Genomic DNA, 18186 nt, shown 5'->3' with positions numbered 1-18186 from the left:
GGTTTCAGAGCAGAGGCTCTATAGCTGGGTGTGCAGTCCTGCGCCAGGACATCTTGTGCAGGCAGGGAGCTCATCTGAGCAGCAAGTGCGCACATTTGCAACTTGGAGGAACAGACAAGCAACTGAGTTGCAGTGGTTTAAACCTGGAGTATTTATCTGAGGTCTAAAGTTACTTGAGATTTACACCAGTGTAAGGAAGAGTGGAGCTGCACACTAATTGCCTGTTTTGATTTTGTGGTGATTATGAGAGTTGCCGGTGACTTTGGTTCATAGAAGTATTTCATGGAGCAAAGGAATTTTTCCTTTTCCTAACAGACTGGGTCACTCAACTTAAATCTCAAATACATGGGGTCTCCATAGCATTGCATAAGTGGATAAGGTGGTTGTTTTATGTGTGGCTAGAAATACCTTCCTGATAAATCAGAAGGAAAAGTTGAGTTTGGGCATAGTCTTGATGCCACTGCTTTGAGTAGTGAGACTCTGGCCTTCAGACAGCAGAGCCACTTCATGGTATAAAATGCACCCCATAAAGTATTCAGCTAAGATTATCTGTTCAGGTTGTTGGCTGCTCTGTCGTTCTTCCTTGGAAATACCCGGCTCAGATTTAACCTGGGTTTGGAAGCAGAAATCCACCGTCCAGTCCCCACTCTCCCATCCAGCCCATGAGCATTCATTTAATACTCCAATTACCCTTCTTTGATTTGCTTGTAAACAAACAAATCATTAAAACAAAAAAAAAAAAAAAAAGCCAGAGGGCACAGAGCCACCACCCTTGTTGGGACCTATCTTACCATGAGTAGAGAGAAAAGCCTCTCCAAGGCTGCTTCCTTGGCATTTATGTCTTCTGAGTGAGCTTGGTGTCTGAGAGAGAGGCAGGACACTTGTTTTGAGGCCTTTGCACCTGCCATGTCGCTGGGCTTATCCAAACAGCGAGAGATTGGACCGCAGCTGAAAAAACAGCCTGTTGCAAGAGCTCGGGATTTTTGACGTCCTTCTTTTGTTTACAGCATCCCGCCCTGCCTCTCTGCCGACTGCAGAACTGGGCAGGAATTCTCTTCATTATCTTCTGCCGTGCTTCTCATGCCATTTTTATTAAAAGAAGGAAAGGCAAGGCGAGGGGGAGCGTGTGTGAGAGAGGAGATAAAAGAAGAAAACAGACATATTTGTACAGTCAATGGTGATGCAGGAATACGGATGGGAGTTGGGGAACAGAACTATTCAGGTTGTCCTAAGACGACCTCATCCCCTGGGTTACTCTTTATCAATTGCTTTTGGAGCACCTGAAGATGGGGGAGCCTGCAGACACCACGGTGGTATTGCTGAGAGGTAAAACCCAGCGCAGTTGAAAGACCCATTCTCTAAGTGGCAATGAAGAGAGTGGTGTTGGCTCCTCTGATACAGAAACATTGAGCCCCGGTTCAGTGCCCAGCACTGGGAGACTCTAAACGTGTCCGAGCGATGCGGTGCTGCTTCACTGAGGTAGTGGGTATTCGGGGTGATTCAAGACCTCTGTAAATGACGTTGGGTGTTTCGGTGACTCTGAGCAGCATGTGGGGAATGGACTGGAGAGCTCCAGGCTGCAGAGGATGGGACAGGAGATGGCATAGACCTTCGGCTCCTCCGTGTGTGGTTGTATTCAGTCCACCTCGAGCAGCTGATCCAAAGCACTGCAACAAGTGAAGGTGCGGGGTTGCTGCTATTTGCTGCCAGCAGATTTCCTGTTCTGCTCGGCAAGTCTTCCTCGCTAGAGAAGAGCAAAGGTGACACTGTTAGAGGGAAACGGGGATGTTGCTGGCAGACAACTGCTGGCAGGCTCGTCCTGGGCTGTGGAGAGCTGTCCAGGAAATGTTGTCTTTTGGCTCAAAAGTTCAGTGGCTATTTAAGGTCAAAGAAAGATGGGTCCTTCATGAGGGTGCTTGAGGTGTGGAATTTGCCTGTTTCACATGACACTGCCTATGACAGCCATCATTTAATTGGAAATTCCTAAGACCTTGTCATCTTGCCCTTAAATAACAGAAATGCTGTCTGCTTTCATTGCTTTCTGGCTATTTATGTTTTTATAGAGCAGAAGCTGGGATCAGCCTTAAGGATATTTTCAATTTTGTTGGAAACATGTCTTTGCTGTATAAAAACCCTCCCTGCTGTTATTTGTAGTAGGAAAAACATATATGCCATTGTAGTAGGGAGAGAGGTGTGGGATGTTTGCTTCCCCTCGGTGCTTTCACTGCATCTCGAGTGTGGGCTGTGTCCTCAGATGCTGAAGCCCTACAGTGGGCACAGAGCAGATGTGGCTGGGGCAGTGTCAGCCCTTGCAGGTCTGCAGGCACTCGAATGCATGCGTGTTCCTTCTGTAAATTCAATGATCCTTTAAACCCACCTTGGTCTGAGTAGAAAACAACTTCCCAGAGGTATAGTTTTTCCCGTAAGTTTTGCAGGAACACCCAAACTGAAAGCAGAGGTCCCTTGCCTGGGGGGCACAGCAAGATTAACTCAACTGCCCAGGCTCCCCAGTAAAAACAGAAAAAGAATTAGAGGGTTTTGTATTTCTGACCCTGGATCCGTCACTCGCCCCAGCAGACAGGAAAGTTGCCCTCATGGTATTTCACACGGCACGTCCTAATTCCCCCTCTAAGCAGAGGGCTTGAGTCATTGCTTTTTAATAAGACTGCCTCCCCACGGGCGGAAGCTGCAGCGATCAATGCGGCTTACTCAGTTCTCGAAAAGGTCATTAAAAGACCATAGATATAAATTTAAAAGAGTGTTTGTTCACATCCTTAATGTTAAAGATGTTCTTCTGTCTCACTTCCTTAAGTAGCATCATATGAAGCCGGCGTGTGTTGGACCTGCCTGACAGCAGAGTGGAAAGAGCACAGTATCGCTGTTAGTGTGCCATCAGCTCCGAGGGAAGGCGGGAGAGAAAATAAATGGTCAAAAATCACACTTTTATCACCACTTGGAGCAGAGCTTGTTTTGTGACATCTCTAGATACAGTCTGTAATATCGACCTTGGTACTCCATAACTATATAGGAGAGAATAAATTCTTTTTTTGGGTGTTTTTTTTTCCCCTTCGTTCCTGCATTCCTTCCTCCCTCCCTTGCTATGGTACTGGATTACTGCCCGAAGTATTGCACGTATCATCCCTTTAGCAGCTATATTTTTCCGAAATGTGGGTACTGTGAAGGAATGCTAAAACTCTCAGTTGCTGCCGATATGATATATTTAACAGTTCAGGAGGATATAAGTATCTCAGGTTCCAGTTGTTGAGACGTGAAATGGCACATCCAGCTCCATCAGGGTTTTGCCACTAGTTGCATCAGGCCAGGGTAAACTGAAAGCGCGGTGGCTTGCGGTTTTGTTCCTGAGGTGGCTTTCTGGTGCTCCAGTCCAGGCACATCTCCAGCTGTGATAGCGTGATGCTGGAGAGCACCCCTGGAGTGCACCTTCTCCCATTTCTGATCTCCTCTGGGCATGGCTGGTTTGTTGGTGCTGCTCCTGGGTATGACAGCCTGGGGCTGCTCAGCCGTCCCCAGCGTGGGGGAGGTTGGGAAGCTCCAGGTTGCTCTCGGCTGGGCTCTCCAAAAGCGGAGCCCAGAGGAGGATGGGGAGGTTTGGCCCCGCGGCTGCAGTGTGGGACTGGGGAGCTGGCTCCCCGTCCTGATGTTGCTTTACAAGGACCATATGTCTCTAAGCATTTGTCTTCCCTTTCTCTGTATTTTAACCTAAGACATTACATTCATAGCTCATGAGGTATTGTGAGCATAAATAACTTAATGTCTATCTTGTACCCAAGCTGTGTAGAAGTAAAAGACACTAGGCTGTGCAACTACTTAAATGTATGTGTAAGAAGTCAGATATTTTGCTCCTCTCTATTTTAGAGAAGAAATGGCCTTTTTTTCCTGTCACTAAACTATAAGGATCATGTGCCTGTTAGGACATATCACTTCTCCAAGAGCTTTCCATTTTTGAGCAGCAGGCTGCAGTTGGAGATCTCCCCTCGCCAGCGTGTAGCAGGTGACGTGATTAGACCAAAGCCCACTGCCACAATCCAGCAGTCACTCTTCTCCAATGTCCACAGGGTCTTCTCCCCATACACAGTTTTTCATTCAGAATTCATACAGTTAAATATGTCAGCATTCTCCCCACTTAATAGCTTTCATGTCCAGTTGTCTGTCTTATTCACCCACATACACATTCATCTCCAGTCACCTAATAATTTATAAACATCATATTCTCTCCCCTGCTTAATTTAGTACTATGTCTTCTTCCATTATGCTCTGCCGACTCCCCGCCCTGTACATAAACAAATGTGAACTTTTCCTGTTTTCCCTTTGCTTACATGTACACACAAGCATACACAAACACTCCCACATACTAAAACACGCTCGCAGAGGCACACTTTCTGCTGTTAGCCAAATGCCTGCCCATCACCTATGGGTATTGGTGGAAATCACACAAAAAAACAGAATCTGAAAACTACTATTTTGTACTCATGCGTGTGATCTCAGCGCATCAGAAAGCAGCCTGGATTTATTTATTTTGTAGCTGTTATAGCTGCCCAAATTGTTCATTTGTTAACAGTCTTTTCTAAGAATTGAACCTTTTTTGTGGTTAGCAGATCCCCAGTGACAAAATCCACATTTCTGCAAGTATATTAGTTAATCTTAAATATTTTACGAATGGTTTTGAAAAAGAACTTGAGAAATAACTGCTCTTTAATAATCAAAGCTTGCCTCTACTTTCATTTCATCAGTATATATCAGAAACTTCCTGTCTTAGTAAGTGGATTTACCCGGGAGTGGAATCTAGAGGAAACCCTCAGTATTACACATCAGTGTGTGTTTGGACACTTAAGTTATTTCTTATAATTTTATAGTTTTTTTCCAAAACAGTTGTTTTAAGCAGGTCCCAAGGACAGGAGTTTGAAATATTTCACTTTGATTGAATAAACACTCATACGACTATCTGGGCAGATGTCTCCCCAGTCTGCAGGTGAATTAAGATAGTGTTTGTGCTACCTGAATCCTCAACTGTAGCTCACAGGAACTACAGGAATCAGGTGAAGAAGCAATGAAAAAGCCACTTGTGTTGTGTTTTCGTTCCATGGAGTTTCACTCCCCATTTGAAGTGTGGTAACAAAGAATCAAATCCCAGGGCTGTTCACATGCAATTCTTTCAATGATGGTTATTTTGCAGGCATACTATCCCTGAGAAACAGCTTTGTTGTAAAATATAATGTGTGATATTGGAGTTTAAGTCATGCTTGTTAATTTAATGAATGTTATAAGGAGATATTTATTTCACAAACTTGAAGATTTCAGTAACTACAGTCCATTGACATCTACTTCAATGGCTTTGTTGCTTTGTGTAGTAGATATATCTCTTCAGAGTGCATACTTCATTAATACATGCTTTTTGACCAAGTTCCTGTGACAAGAAGACATGTATATTACTGTCAGTAATTGGGGCAATATGAGCAAGTAAGTAGAGGACTGGCACTGGTTAGGAAAGAGCTGGGTTGTGTTATGGGCTCTGCAATTAGCCTGATTGATGACTTCGAGCAAATCATTTTGCCTCCGCCGCTCCATGGCTTTACAAATCGGCACAATGAGGATAATGGTAATGAGTTTCTTTGTGGAGCATTTTGAGTTCTGATAATGTAAAAGACATTGTAAAAGAGCTAAACATTTATATTAGGCTCTCTATTATTTCTGTATTGCATATAGAAAATATTCCTCATTTACAGATGCACAGGATTTAAGTAATTATGGCTTTGCATAAATACATAACAGTTTGCTAATTCTTTCTGTGAATATTTCAGTGCTAATACCATGATGTAGTGCTCTGGTGTGGATCCTATTTTTTGTGCTCTCCTTTTTAACTCTGTTGCTTTAATACCTGTATGCAAAGTGGATAACTTATTTATCTATCACTGAAACATCCCCAGTGCAATTCTGTCTTAAATCAATAGGCAAATTCCCACTGGCTCCAGCTGCAATTGGATTGAGCGCATGGCTGTTGAGGAAGTAATCAGTGTTTGCAGGGTATTTTGAGTTCTTTAAATGAACTGTGGCACAAAGTTGCAGGTAACGCTGTCCCTGCCGTGGAGAGACAGGAGCAGAAGTGCTCGGAGGCTGAGCACAGTGAAGCACAGGGCTGGTTTCTCAACTGCTGCAGTACTATCGGCTGTCAGGAATGCTGTACCATTTCCCCCTGCCTGTGCTGGGGGTTGATACACTGCCGTGGTGTCAGTGCAATGCCATCTCTACAGTGGGTATAGATGTAAGCAACAGCACACCAAACTGCATGATTTTCATCAGCAAATACTTTAGCTGTCAAGAGTTACCCCTGTTCCGGAGCTGTGCATAAATCAAGCATGGACATAGGTAGTGCTGATTGTTCTTACAAGAAAAAGACACCCAACCAAAAATGAATCCCACCAAAACGAGGTAGGCATATTCTGAGGACTTGATTGAACTAAAGCTTGCTTTTTTGGCAGCCAGCTCCCATTTCAGTACCTCCTTCTCTGCCCTCTGCTATTGCCCTTCTTGTACCAATTGCTTAATATTTCTTTTTGTCTTGCAGGGAACTGAGTGATAGGACCACATACACGTACCAGGTCATCATAGTTTCCGGGACGGAGGAGAGCGAGCCTTCCCCCGCGCTTGTGTATATCTCTGGAAGTGGATACTGTGGAGATGGGATTATCCAAATGTAAGTCTGGAGCAAGCAAACAGATAAATCTGGGCACATCTCCTCAGCCAGAATCTGAGACTGGAAAGGAATTGATGACCTCTGATGTCTCCTTAGTTTAGGTCGGCTCTCATCTGTAGATAATGACTCACGTGCTTGATGATTACCAGGATGATGACATTTAATTGGAACTTAGACCCTGCTATCCTGGCACCAGTAGATAGAGACAGAGATATAGATAATGGAGTCCAGACAGCAGGATCGATATGAAAGTACGCTATATGCTGTTTGTGCTGTTTGTTTGTGTATCCATATCTTTATACATGTACGTGACATTTCCTATATGGAGCTGAACTAAGTGCTGCAAAAATTCTCACAGCCTTTGATACTGTCCTTGCACATGAATTCCCACGTCCCTGGCAGCTGGTGGACAGGGTAAAGCCCCTGCCACTTGTGGGCCAGGTTTCTGGTGCAACCTCGTTTGACCACTGGAGCTGGGATGCTCTGATCAGTGGAGGTGACAGATTTGGCCTCTGAGGGAGAGTGCTGGGAATTGTGTCTTCTCAGTCAGCTCCTCCTGCTTACCAGCTGCCAATCTCCAGACCACTGAAAACGCAGAACAATCATTCACAACTACGTTAGGGTTTATTCTTTTACTATGTTGGATCTTAAGGCCACCTGCTTTAAAGCCTCCTAGCATTAGATAAGTTAATTATTTAAACAATGAAAGTAACAACAAGTACTTACTCCAGCTAGTATTATTTTCTTGAAATAATGCTCATCAGCAATCACATAGTACAACTCTGTCAGATGATATACCTGGCAGCAAGAATTTGCAGGATGAGGCCCAACAGGCAGGGAAATCAAAGAGAACAACCAAACAACAAATGAATCCAGGGCAGTCTTGGAAAGAGAGGTGGAGAAAGACACATTAATTTTGCCTTCCATAACTTTTCTCCTACTGTTATGTTTTCACATTCCTCAAACATCACTTGTGGCTTTGCAGCAAGCATCGAACAATAGCTGGGCTGCCTCAGGAGCGAGCAGGAACCAGACTGTGTCACAGCTTGGTTGGTTGTGGCCCCACTTGCAGCTGTGGCAGCCCCTTTCTCATCTGGTTCACACTCTTCTCCCCGCACGCTGCTGCAACTGTGCGGGCTGGCGCAAAACAGGACCCGGTCCCCGACACCACCAGCTCCCCATTGCCTGCTCTCCTCCAAGTGCTGTCACCTGGAATAGCCCAGCACCAGGCTCTATGCCTCGTTATTCCCATGCTGGGGTCACAGTCTGGCCCTTCCAGATTTAATACAAAGGGTTTCAGAGATTCCTGTTCTCTCTTTCCCCACCTGCTGAGCTGCAGCCCCACCCGCTATGAAGGAAGTTGCTCATATCCTCATCAGAGAACAGCAAGTGGTATCCACATGTGCAGGAGAGAAGTGGCCAGGCAAGCTTGTGAACCAAGAATGATGAAAGTCAGGGCTGGAGGAGAAAAGGAGAGGTATTTTAAGGGTTGGGCACACAAAGCCGCTGTACTGGATTTCTGGGCTTTAGGGTTCTGCAGAGGGGTTGCAGTGATCATCGGGATGATGCCATTTGCCATCTGACTCCTTTTTGCATGTGTGTGCCCTGCCTACAGAGACTTGGGGGAAGAATGTGATGATATGAATAAGATCAACGGTGATGGCTGCTCCCTGTTCTGCCTGCAGGAGTTATCCTTTAATTGCATCGGTAAGTCTGGCTCAGAGCCCTTCCACTCACGGTGGGCAACAACTCTATGCAGAGCGCAAGGAAAAAATCAACAGAATTTTCAGCATTTCCAGCTGAAAAGTTGTCATGGAAGAGAGAAAAAAGGTGGAATTTGTAGGTTTGAAAGGCGAACATATCTTCCCAGCTTCTGGTCATTTTGATGGGAAATTGGTTCTGCTGGCTTTGAAACAGCCTAGGACTTAAGGCTAAGTCAGCCATTGTGGGACTGATCCAAAGCCCATTGAAGTCAGTGGGTGGTTTTCCAGGGGCTTCAATAGGCTTTAGATCTGGCTGCGTGAGAAGACATGAACTGATTTTTTTCTGGTAAACAGGAGGAGGAGTGAAAGGGGAAGGGACTGAGACCAGAAGCAAGTCCAGCTGAGGTCACACCTCCTTTGAGTTGCAAATCAATATCTAAGGATCAAAGGTCTAGCTAATCCCCTTTTTCAGAGGTGAAAACTACTTAATCAGATTTCATTTGCAAGCCTGGTTTGCTCTGATTAGCAAAACCTGTAAGCACAATGGCCGGAAGATGCTCGAGCTATCAGGGATAGCAAGGCTGCAGTTGTGAGCTTTACATATTTATTAAACTCTCTAGGAATGCTGGGGGCAGAGAAGGGAAATGGAGAACAATTTACACTGCACCTTCTGTGGGGCAGAGAAGGGAAATGGAGAACAATTTACACTGCACCTTCTGTGGGGCAGCCTTGTGTTGTGGGGTTGCAGTTCCCAACCAGGGCTCAGTGAGGTCTGGGAAAGGTTGAAACATGCAGAACTTCTGCAACCAAAGTTAATGTTTATAAAGGGTCAGATTTTTCTGAAGACATTTAATGAGATTCCTCATCTGGACTGACCAAGCAAATACTCTGTCCCATCTAGTGATCCTATGCCTTCAGCTCAGGGCATCAGTCCTAAGCAGATAATGTTGGCAAGACTGAAATGTTCTCTTTTGACAATCTGATGATTCTCTCTTGTGCCTGGAGCAACATGTAATGGACCTCACAGACACCATGTTTTCCTTGGGTGGTAAGCTGAGGACTGCTCGTCTCATCATAACAGCTACGTTTTTACTTCAGCATCCCACGCTGTGGGACTTGAGGCCCAATTTGGTGATGTACTTATTTACGTATTTACATATGTAAATAGATCTATTGAAATCTGAGGGTATTTATGGTGGAGCCTAATTGTGACTATTGGTGGTCTTGAAGTTACGGTTGTGTTTCAAGTAACTTGCTGCATTAAGCCTCAAGCACTGAAAGATATTAGTCATAATATTTTGAAAGTGAGATAAACACTTATGCAAATGCTTTTTGGGTTCTCCAAAAGTCAGGCACAGTGTGAGGCTGGTTCCAGCAAGGGTTGCATCCGTATCACCCAGCCCAAGAGCAGGTCTGAGGTCCTTGACTTTGACCACATCCCAGCATTATGTTAGGACGTGGCCCAGATCCTCCCCTGGGTACGGGGGCTCTCAAGGAAACTGGGTTGTGTGGTCTGGGCAGCAGCTGCATCGTGCTCCAAACGAGTCCATGGTCAGGAGTAAGAGCAGGCTGTCCCAACCACACAGCAGTGACCTGCCAGGTGAGTGCAGGAGCCTGATTTATGCCTGTGTACTCATTCATCTCCAGGACCAGCACCAGGGAGGGCTGGTTAAGAGTGTGGAAAAAACCTGTCTGACAGCAATATGATTAGAAAATGAAGCAAGTGAAACACGCACGCAGATTCTTCTACGCTGTTAGGGTGGAAGTGATTTTTTCAGATTTGCTTGTGTTGAAAAGGAAAGGGGAATTCCAGAGGTAAAGAGTTGTTTGTTTGTCATGGGCTTTGGAAGGTTGCGGCTTTGCACAGATCCTGGATCACAAAAGCAAATGAAATCAAATTGTTTGTAAAATACTGAATATGGGGACTCACTTAGGTGAATCACATTAGCTGAATCAATGGAAAGGTGCGTGGATGCAGACCTTAAAAATGTTTTGTTGTGTGACTTTACAGTTGTGGTGGCGTAACTGCTGTGGTGGTGATGGCCTCAGTGTGCATGCAGGGTCTGTGAGAGCAGCTGCTGTTGTTTTCAGGCAAACACTGCCTTCATCGAGTCCCTAGGAAAGGTCTGGAGAAGGCAATATCTGTCAAACAGGTCCTATTGGCTTTTATGGGTGCTGGGCCACTGTGACTTAGGATATCAAGAGCTAGAGAGAAACTGCTGGCTACTCTTTCAGACAAATGAACAGTGCTGTTTTGTATTCTGTTTTAACATACAAAGCATTAAAATCTCACCTGATAACATAAAAGATGTTGGGGAAGTGAGTGGCTGTAAAAATTAATAATTAAAAAGAGCAGAAATTCAGCATTCTCCACAAACTAATAATATCAGACCAGATCCTCTGCCTTTAGCCAAACAAAAGTCTTCTTTGAGACTGGTGGGGTGTTTTCTTGGAAAATACAGAATGATTGGGTCCCTGTTTAAGGAGCACAGAAAAATAAGTGTACTTTATTTCCATGTTTACAAGGCTAACACATGTTATAATCCTGTAGGACAACAAGTAATTATTTCAGACAGTGTTATTTTTGCAGTGATGTTTTTGTTGTATTATGTAGCTCTTTAGAGCCCCGGGAATCACTCCCCTTCACCAAAGAATTCAGTGAGCCTCAAACACATGTTCAGAGGCTTTGCTGAATTGGGGGCCTCAGGGTTTGATCTTGCAAATGCTTCCTTCCAGGCATGTTTCTGAACTACCACAAGGCATTCTTTAGACTTCAGCAAATCTAACCACAGCAGTGAATGCAATGCTTGTCACAAATTGTCTGCAGGATTGGGTCCCACATGGCTGAAAATAATCACTAAACATTTTGTTTGCAAAGGCAGGGCTGAAGGGGCGTCATTCAGAGGGGGGTTCCATAGCAGGAGGTTTGATAGCAAAGCCCAAGCCGGGCTTCTTCCTTCCAAAGCAGAGACCACACAAGTCACCTCACTTGGTAGAAGAGAAATACAACAGAACCCACAAACACCATCAACCTTTAGATTTAGAGCTGTGAATCACGGAATAATTTAGGTTTGAAGGAGTCTCTGGAGGTCTCTGGTCCAACGAGGGCCAACTTCAAAGTTAGATCCAGCTTCAAAGTTGGAGGATGTTGCCCAGGATCACGTCCAGCTGCGTTCTGGATATCTCCAAGGATGGAGGCAGCCTGTGTGCAGGTGTCCGTCTGCCTCATCTCCCTTTGCCTTTCAGGATCATGAGGTTTATGGGGTTTTTTAATTGGTCCAACTTCCTTTGGAATAAATGGCACAAGGCTCTCAAGACACTTTACACTAGTGCCTGTAATAAAATTAGACTTTTTTTTTTTTTTTTCCCCCTCGGTTTTGTTTTCCCTCCTCCTTTCCTCTCTAATCAGATAACAGTGGATCAATCTGCTCTGCCACAGGAGGAGGGGCACGGGGGAAGGAAGGAGGGAGGCAGGGAAGAAAACTGTGTGGTCTTACTGTCAGGCTGTCCTGGCCTTCTCTGAACACAAAGCCGAGTAACAGAAAACAGATAAGATTAATAGTGTTTTCTTCCTGCAACATGCTGAAGACCGACAGTGAGATTAATTAATTAATTAATTAAAGCATCTGGCAGTACTCCTTTTTCAAGTTCTGCAGTACACTCACCCTTCTCCATCCTGAAATTTATCATCTCTACCTTTTTTCCCATTTGCATAGCGGATTTTGCATATTTTATCTCCTCCGCACAGAATTTGGTCCCACGTGGAAAGTTTCACTTTGCCTTTTGATTTGTAGGAGACAAACGAATCAAAGTCACGGCTGCTGTGACTGATGCACCCCTCTCCTACCTCTTGTTTGCTTTTCTTTCACCTTGCTCCTGATTAGTCCCGGGATAACTGATTTTTGCGGTTACTGCGGATCTCGGCCAAGTTCAAGCCGACGTGTCCCGGGTAAAACAGGCTGCAGTTGTAAGAGTTATGATTTGCAGTTGTGGGAACCCAGCGCTTTTTAGCACTTGATCCATTCCCACCGGATGGTTGAGCAATGGGTGTCTAACAAGCAGCTGAGCACCTTGTCCTTGGTATGCACTCTCCCACACAACAACATAGTACACACGCATCTAGATATATGTGCAGACGTTGAAAAAGAGCGCTGCTTTCATTTGCATTCCTTTTGTTGAGTGTGATGTGCATTATGCATTGATTTAGCTCACCAGTGCTGAAGAAAGAGAAGGCTATAATAAAAAAGATGCAGAGATCAATAAAAAAGAAGGGAGAGGGAGAGAAAGTAATATGAAAAGAGATGAGTAAAGACTGATAGACACATTGAAACACAGCTGGGAAGTATCTTCTGAAAGTCTATCTACCCTTAAGTTTGCCTGGTAATTTATGGGGTTTTCAATCACATCTCATTGGTGTTATCATTGCTACATTTTATCTCCTTTGCTCATAAGGGACTCTCGGCTAAATCCTCTTTAGAGCAAAACAGGGCAGTGCTTCCGCTGACTGCCACATGTGAGTGGTTACACTGAAGAACACGAATGTTTCGGGTTAGATGCACATCTCCATAGTTGGTTGGATCAGGGTCTCAAGGATGTAAAATACAAAGAAAAGGCACATAGTAGAGGAAAAGAGAAAAAAATACATCTAGCTCTTGAATTTACCACCAGTTTCTGCCATGCTTGAAGCATTAGTTGCCAGTGGTTGTTTAGGGAAAAGTATGATTTTAATTTGACAGTGATCCTTAAACACGTTTTCTTTCGGTCCTGCTTGGCCTCAGATGTTTTTTTGCTACCTTACAAATCTGGATTTGTCCTTCTCCTCCTCAGAGGCCTCTCCCTCCAGCTGTGAGCCTTACCTTTGTGGGAGCTCTATCCTTTACCTCTCCCATTATCCATAAATTAAGCATAGCACTTTCCCCTAATCTTATTGTTTGGTGGGCTGCATTGCATTCAGGGAAATGATTAATATTCATGAGCTTGCTATCTCTGTTTGGTGCATAATCCTCTAGGGAAATTGCAGTGTTAAATGAGTGACACAAACCTAATTTTATATGTCTTTTCTTTCCTTTCTTTCTTTTTCCTTTTTTTCCCTTTCTGACAGAGAAGTAATGTGCTTAAAATAAATTGATGGATGACCATCCATATTCATTGTGGGCATGCTTTGAGAGTGCGCCTCGCTCCCATCCTCTCCCCCTCCTTTCCTCATACCCCTGCACAGGAACACAGCTTTGACTGCCGAAACCGCGGCCCCACACGGCAGCTAATGGTGATTTCGTCTTCTTTCACGAACATTAAATAGGCCTTGGCTGACCCTGCCGAGGGCTTTCAGTAGAACAACAGCTTGGGAGAAACCGAGCCACCTTGCAAGCGAAACTCAGCATCTCACAGGGCATCAATAAGACTAAAGCATTGACCAAGGAGCTGGGGAAAGAGTATTGCTGTTGATAAAGAAGCTGAGGTTCTATAGCAGGATTTCACAGCAAATAGCAATGAATTTACTAACCAGGGCTATTCAGATGATATTTCCGTGAATCCTTCAGCTTAAGGCAAATACTTTGAAGCTGACTGTTTCCTGCAGCTCATGGGAGTGTGGCTACATGTTCTAAAATGTCTAAGCACTCATTTGGCAAGTTAGTAATCACAGCATCATCGTAAAGTCTCTTAAAATGATTTTCAGACTGTCATCATTAATAGTGCAATCTTAGCAGGGCCAGCTGAGCCACAGAGCAGAGAGAGCAGGCATCTCAGGCAGCAAAATACAAAGGACAGATGCTTTTTTGTGGGGGAGAATGTGGGCTGGAGTGGTATTTGCCTGCATTTTTCCTTAGGCCAGTGACTCCAGCCCAGCTCAATCCAGCTTTGGTTTTTAGGACAAAGCTACAATGAGAGCCCAGCAGAAGAATTACTCCTTTGCTTGTTTCAACCCTCACGCGTGACTCTTTGTGGATCAGAGAGGCTTCCACGGCTGGTCACACTTCCCTCCTTAGAGCATCCTGTGTGACTCAACAGCAATGTGCTGTGCTTAGAGAATGATGCTGAGCACAAGACCTTCCTTTGCAATAACATCCAACCACACACACAAACAAACAGTTTGTTTTCCTTGGTGAATGGCACCAATGGCTTTTTTCTCATGGGCTCCTTCCCCGCCTCCCAAGCAAGTGGGCTAGGTGTCAAGAAGGGCTGCACTGGCCAGCCTTCCCGTGGTTGTAGCAGTCGCTGCCTTGTGTGACAGAAACCTCAAGATTTTCAGTCGAACAGTCTCCAAGTTTAGCTAATAAATCTGTGTAAGTCTGAGAAAACATTGAAATATTCTCAGCACCGCTTTTCTCATTTATGCAACCACCCAGGGACGGAAACAAGATTAGGTGGGAAGAGAACGTGTGTTGTAGTGCATTTATAACATGCCTAGTTGCCCAGGGCTGGGGGAAGGCCACATTGGCTCCTGTTGGCTAGCCGCAGAGCAGATAAGGTCTTACTACCACTGCCAGCGATGGAAAATATCCTTTCGCTTAAGTGACAAAGGCTCATGTTCTTGGAGGCGAAATATCAAATTTCAGTGCCGGGCTCTGCGAGGGAGTTGTAATTGTATCTGTCTGCAGCACGCAGATCAATTGCATAATTATTGTGCTCCGACCGCTATATCATACCGATGAGCCGAGTCACGCCAGACAAAGGACAAGCCCAGGAATGTATTTCCACGAAGCAGCTGAATTACCAGGGAGCTGCTCTCCACAAATGCATTATGCCCGCCTGCCTGGTTCAAGAGATGCTCAGACACGATTGTCATATTGTACAGAACAAAGCCTCCTGCAAGGCCCCTGGATGTTCCGCAGTAGTTTGCAACACCTGTGTTGCCTTCATTTCCAAGGTGTCTGTTTTATTTCACTGAAGGAAAACGTCACAATTTATTGATATGCAACTTTATTTGGAAAGGTCCACCCAAGCTCTGTGTAATGGTTTTCCTCTTTTCAAATCAGAACATCCAGGAAGGAAAATAACTCTCGAATATTTTACTGTAGCAGGAAACATCTCTGTCTCTGGCTTCTTCAATATTAAAGAAGAGATTAGCAGATATCCTGGAAACAGGCCATGTTATTCACTCTCTTCCCACTGAAGCCAAAGGTGAAACTCCCATAGAAATAAATGGAGCAGGTTCTGTGATCACTCAGCCGCCGGGTTCATGTGATCTGCAGTGGAATTATTTCTCCTTTTGTGATAGAAACCTCTGGATACGTTTCTTCTCATCTGTGAACATAAACACCAGTGCTGGAGATTCCGATTAAGTGACGCGGTGGTAAAATCCTGCTTCTGCAGAAGTTGCTGACTTCAGTGAGCCTGTGATTTGGCCCTCGCTGTGTCTGAAGAGGCCTGCACACCTCTGGACAGACTTTTCAGGGGTTAAAATGCGAAGCTTGCTCTGTTCCAAGAATTTGTTACTCTGAGACAATGCTGCTGCATTTTTGTTTCCCCCCCCTTTTTTTTTTCTTTTTTTTTTTTTTTTTTCGGACAAATAGTTATGTGGCATGAGGCTTGTTATAGTTGGAAACATCCCTAAGTAAACAGCTGAGCTTAAAAATACTCCTTTTTTTGTCTGGACTTTTTAAAAAAATAGTAGTTATTGCACAAAAGAAGACTATGCTGATGCCAATCACTGCATTCTAGCTGAAAACAGGAAGCTGCCCCGAGTGTCTGTCCCCAGCACTTTGACTATACAGCTCGGACATTAAAAGCCTCATTGGAGGATGTGCCCTGTGCTATGAACTGGATCTCTTCATCTCATTTTTTTTTTTTAATGAGGTGGAAGGCTGCCTATCACAGATAAGTGTATATCCTGCATGTCTGCTTCCTGATCTGTACCAGACTTCATTCATTTCGCTGATGATTTTCTAGCCTCGCTTTGAACAGGTAACTGTGATGGGGCGTTACCTGCTCATCCAGACCTGGTCTGGCAGGCACTTCCTAGGTACTTCCTAAATCCTCTGCCTTACCCTGTTCATCCTTTCATTTCTGAGCCCCAGAGGAGGGGTTTGTATTTCAATACAAAAGGCTGCCTTTTGCACTGTGCTCAGGCAGCTTAAGAATCAAGAAGAAATGGAGTTTGCATCATTTTCTGGTGTAACACACAAGAGCCCCAAGATCATTCTCGATCTTGAAGCCTGACTGCAATAGTAAGCAGGCCAGGTCCTGCCAATCTGTTTCCCCAACAAATCCCCCTTCTCCAGGCTGACGGCTGCCACAGAGCGCTCAGGGATTCCCAGATGTCACAGGAATCTTCGCTGAGCCAGAGACTGCCTTCTCCCAAAGCAAGGGCAAGGGAGGGACTTTGGTTTGGCCCCAACATTTTTGTGCCTTCAGTGAGAACTTTTTCAAGGGAAAAGGAGCTCGGACTGCCTGAATGAATACATGTTCCCTGAGTTCAGCTCAGGACCCTTCAGCATCTGTTGTCAATCGCCAGAGATGCTGTCTCCTGCTGCCAGGTGCTACACCTGCAAACATTCTAGTGTTCTAGATTTCAGATGGATTTCCCGGCAACTGCTTTTTAATTTTTTGAAGTCATTCTTCCTTGAGGACAAACCAGGTTTCCTTCATGTCCCCTTCCTCCATACCTCCTTCAAATCACATTCAGCTTTGAAGTGAGAAGTCCATGGTGTTGATGAACATAGTCCATGAAGCAGGCCATACATGACAAATATATCACTATGACCTTCACCAGGTCTTAGGATCCTATAGACCTTTGTGGAGACAAAAATTACCTCGTATTACCCAAGGCCCTGGATGCATTTCATGTCACAGTAGTTGAGAAGAGAACGGAAAAGGCATTTTGCACCATTAGGAGAATTAAGATGTTAGCTACTGCTTCCTAGAAATATGCCACTCCTGACATGCCCTCCCTGGCTTTGAACCAGTAGGACTCTATGAATTTGACTAAGCTGTGTTCACGCCATTGTGGAAAGGGAAGAAGCCTGTTAGCTTTTATTTTGTGAGGACAATCGTAGGAAGAAACAATCTGGTTGTTCCTCACTTTGCTCACTAAGGTGTAAAGCCCAATGTATAACCTACCAAGCATGCAAGACCACAGTAGGAATCAAGAGTCAGAGCTGGTGCTCAGTACCTGTGGAATGAAGAGCCTCTGCTTCTTTTTGGCACCTAGTGTTGCACCTATTTGGCTGTCATAGCTTGATGCCCTCATCAGTCCCCTCACCAGTGTCTGGGAAGGATTTAAATAAGTCTTCCTCTTTGCCATCACTCAGAAATAGGGAGCTCATGGGCAGGAAAAGTCTTCCCCTCTTCTCATCAATGCTCCCCTCAAGGCGTGCCATTGCACACTTGCACACTTCGGGCTGGCATGTCAATAGTAGGACTTACAGATCTTCATTAAGAGAAAACCAGGGCTGTAAAGCCACTCTCCCCCATCGCTTTTTGAAGCACCCGAAAGCGAGGGGGTACCGAATCTCTCAGCCTTTGTGTGCAGTGTCACCCAGCCAGCGCTGCGGCGGAGGGCAGGGTGCGGCGACTCGCCAGGGCTAGCACAGCAGAAGGGCTCATGACAGTGCAGTTCAGTAAGACTTTGTTAATCATTTAGGCAGTCTCCATTTAATTCAGACATCTCAGTCTCTCCATTCGGTTCCTCCCTCGGGTTTTGCAGACTCCGAGCAGACAGATTTATTGGGGTCTTAAGCATAATCAGGAACAAATTAGCCTCTGTTAGGATCACACACTGGCCTGGATCACAGCTATTCAAAGGCTGCCTTCCCATCCATGTGAGTATGA

General features: G+C 44.9%; 1 protein-coding gene across 1 annotated transcript in view; it reads left to right on the top strand.

The window, feature by feature from the left end:
* PAPPA (pappalysin 1) overlaps positions 1 to 18186 on the top strand; it is a 184107-nt gene that overhangs the window by 85862 nt on the left and 80059 nt on the right. Inside the window, exons 8-9 of the mRNA XM_033012026.2 lie at positions 6584 to 6712; positions 8328 to 8419. Of these exons, the coding sequence (XP_032867917.2) occupies positions 6584 to 6712; positions 8328 to 8419 (221 nt within the window). The remainder of the gene's footprint in view (positions 1 to 6583; positions 6713 to 8327; positions 8420 to 18186) is intronic.

The sequence above is a fragment of the Tyto alba genome, unplaced genomic scaffold, assembly GCF_018691265.1.
Source record: "Tyto alba isolate M040663 unplaced genomic scaffold, T.alba_DEE_v4.0 Super-Scaffold_11, whole genome shotgun sequence".
NCBI classification, from domain to species: domain Eukaryota; kingdom Metazoa; phylum Chordata; class Aves; order Strigiformes; family Tytonidae; genus Tyto; species Tyto alba.
Note: the sequence above shows the minus strand (reverse complement) of the source record. Positions and strands in the feature narration are given on the sequence as shown.